This window comes from Macrobrachium rosenbergii, chromosome 7 (assembly GCF_040412425.1).
Source record: "Macrobrachium rosenbergii isolate ZJJX-2024 chromosome 7, ASM4041242v1, whole genome shotgun sequence".
In the NCBI taxonomy this organism is placed as follows: Eukaryota; Metazoa; Arthropoda; class Malacostraca; order Decapoda; family Palaemonidae; genus Macrobrachium; species Macrobrachium rosenbergii.
The window spans coordinates 64,967,667-64,971,036 of NC_089747.1; the positions used below are offsets into that span (position 1 = coordinate 64,967,667).

Here is a 3,370-nt window from a genome sequence, read left to right on the forward strand (position 1 = left end):
TATATATATATATATATATATATATATATATATATATATATATATATATATATATATATATATATATATATATATATATATATATATATATATATATATATATATATATATATATATATATATATAAATATATATATATATATATACAGTATGTATATATATATGTATATATATATATATATATATATATATATATATATATATATATATATATATATATATATATATATATATATATATATATATATATATATATATATATATATATATATATATATATATATATATATATATATATATATATATATATATATATATATATATATATATATATATATATATATATATATATATATATATATATATATATATATATATAAACATAATACATACACCGAGATACATTTGTTATATTCACATGTTTAAATATGCAAATATCGTTTAATATCCAGTTTACTCTACCTCGGGATAACACACACAAAAGTGGGAATTATAATTGATAAATGCTTCATCACCAGTGAGATTCGAACTGCCGACTGGTTAGGAAGCGACGACGCACAGTGACGCTTTTAACACTGAGCCATCGATGGTAAAGAGAGTCACTTATTAATTATCATTTATCTTGAGTGCATGTTATCCCCAAGACAGAGTGGCCTGGATATTATACATTTGTAGCTTAATATTTATGAATACACACTGTACATACATACATGCATACATATGTACATACATGCATATACTTATATATATATATATATATATATATATATATATATATATATATATATATATATATATATATATATATATATATATATATATATATATATATATATATATATATATATATATATATATATATATATATATATATATATATATATATATATATATATATATATATATATATATATATATATTCACAAATTTTAATACAAATGTATATAATATCCGGTTCACTATATCTCGAGGATAACTTACACCCAAGAAAAATTATAACATATATATATATATATATATATATATATATATATATAATATATATATATATATATATATATATATATATATATATATATATATATATATGTGTGTGTGTGTGTGTGTGTGTGTGTGTGTGTGTGTGTGTGTTGTGTGTGTGTGTGTGAACTAAAGAAATTTAGAGTTCTCTCATCAAAATATCTCAAATACTTGTTTTTTGTTTAATTTTTATTTCTTCGTTCTGTTTTTGTGTTATAATGACAGAAACGATAAAAGCTGAGCCTTCCTTTTTAGTTTCTTGTCCGTCGAAGACATTTATTTTCTCATCTTCAGGGTCGTCTTCATTTACTTGATCTCTGAATCCGTCGACGTCTTCAGGAGCCTCTTACCCCATTCCCTCAGTTTCTCCAAGTGCTTTCGAAGGCTCCGTGAGGTATCTTCAGAAGAAAGAATAGCGCTGAAGAGTTTCTCATCTTCAGGGTCGTCTTCATTTACTTGATCTCTGAATCCGTCGACGTCTTCAGGAGCCTCTTACACCATTCCCTCAGTTTCTCCAAGTGCTTTCGAAGGCTCCGTGAGGTATCTCCAGAAGAAAGAATAGCGCTGAAGAGTTTCTCATCTTCAGGGTCGTCTTCATTTACTTGATCTCTGAATCCGTCGACGTCTTCAGGAGCCTCTTACACCATTCCCTCAGTTTCTCAAAGTGCTTTCGAAGGCTCCGTGAGGAATCTCCCGAAGGAAGAATCGCGATGAAGCCGAAATAACGATCTTTGGAATCCCAAAACCTCAGTGGCTTTTTCTGATTCTAGCATTTCGATCAGGTTGAAAGAAAGGTAACCATGTCTCTATTTGGCAAAGTTACTTTTCTTGTGAACATTGTACTGGCTCTGATCCGTCCTGGATCAGTGATATTACCTTTTGTGAATGGAAATGTTATCGAAAAAGTTGGACATTTTATTAGTACAAACGCGATGGCTCTTATTCTTGGAGGGCTTCTTGGAAACATGTTTGACAATTACATGGAGGAAAAGAAGTCTGGCCGACTTGCTCGAGATGCCATCGCACGACTGGAAGACCACGTTTACCATGCTACGGAAATGATCTCTCTTCTGGAGGAGGCGCGGAAGGAGGCTGAGGAAAAAAACTTGAGCCTCCTTCATGAAGTTGACAACAGGAAAAATAACGAAGCAGCCCTTAACCAGAAGAATGATCATTTGAACAACGAGATGATGAAGAAAGTGGAAGAGTATGAAGACGCATTGATCCGAAAAGGAATGGAAATAGACAATCTAAAGGAGAAACTCGCAAACAAAGATGAAGAGTGTGAGACGAACCGAAAAAAACTGGAAGAGCTGCAGCGTCAAGCGTCGGACAATGATTTCTATTGTGGTTACCTAGAAGAGAAAGTCAAGGAGCACGAAGCGGAAAGGAAACGACTGAAAGAGGTGACCACAAAACTCGAAGATCAGCTGCGAGCCTCACAGCTAGAAACAACCGTTCTGCCTGCAAGAATTCGTGACCAAGAAAAAAATCATGGAAAGGAGGCGCAGAGGAATTTCCCCGTCCAGAAGAATATCCATACCACGGAAGATAGACTTCAGTTACTGCAAAGGGAAAATGAAAACCTGAATGAGAAACTATCTGAAAGAGGACGGGAAATGGCCTCCGTGAATAATTCTATAGTAAATGAAAAGGATAAGAATAATGCTCTGGTTGAAGAGAACAAGGTCCTCAGAGACAAGATCACTGAACTAACAGATCAAAACGGAACGCTCCAGAAAAAAGCACGCAGGAGAAGACGCAGGTAGAAGTTCGTCATCGGCGTCGTGTTCCGGAGGCGTTGCGATCTCCTTGGTCCATACGATGGGGTTGTCTTTGGGATGGGTGTTGGCTGCTGTATCCCCCACCCACGACCCCCCAAGCTTTCAGCCAAAGGGAGGCCCCCCACCTCCCACACACCCATCCTCCAGCCAACCTCATCGACTGGGCCAAGGCGATCGCATCTCCCCTTGGAATGTGACGGAACAGCACCAACAAATGGGCAGTCAGAATTCTGGCTGCATCCACCCACTAACTGTACCCTTACAGAAAGTCTTCTCATTAATAATAATAATGATGATAATATATGAAGGTAACAGATCCTCTCTGAAGCATACCTTGTTAAAGTGAATGGAAGTATCTGAGGAATGGATTTTATAAATGGTCTTCTCAATTCTGGTTGGGTATACCAGTTCGAGACATAGGACACTTTGCATCTGTCATCGAAACTGGATTGCTGCCCGCCTTTTGGATGGTGGCCTATTTCCTTAAGGAAATCAGCAGCTGTCAGGGCCACTTAAGGTTGGGTTTACCAGTTCGAGACATAGGCAACTTTGCCTCTGTCATCGAA

At 34.7% G+C, this 3,370-nt stretch overlaps 1 protein-coding gene across 1 annotated transcript; it reads left to right on the forward strand.

Annotated features, from left to right (window-relative positions):
• Nucleotides 1-1,952: 1,952 nt before the first annotated feature.
• On the forward strand, nucleotides 1,953-2,789 carry LOC136840458 (ectopic P granules protein 2-like). Its single transcript, XM_067107132.1, has one exon. The coding sequence runs from the start codon at nucleotides 1,953-1,955 to the stop codon at nucleotides 2,787-2,789; it is 837 nt and encodes a 278-aa protein (XP_066963233.1).
• Nucleotides 2,790-3,370: the final 581 nt, after the last annotated feature.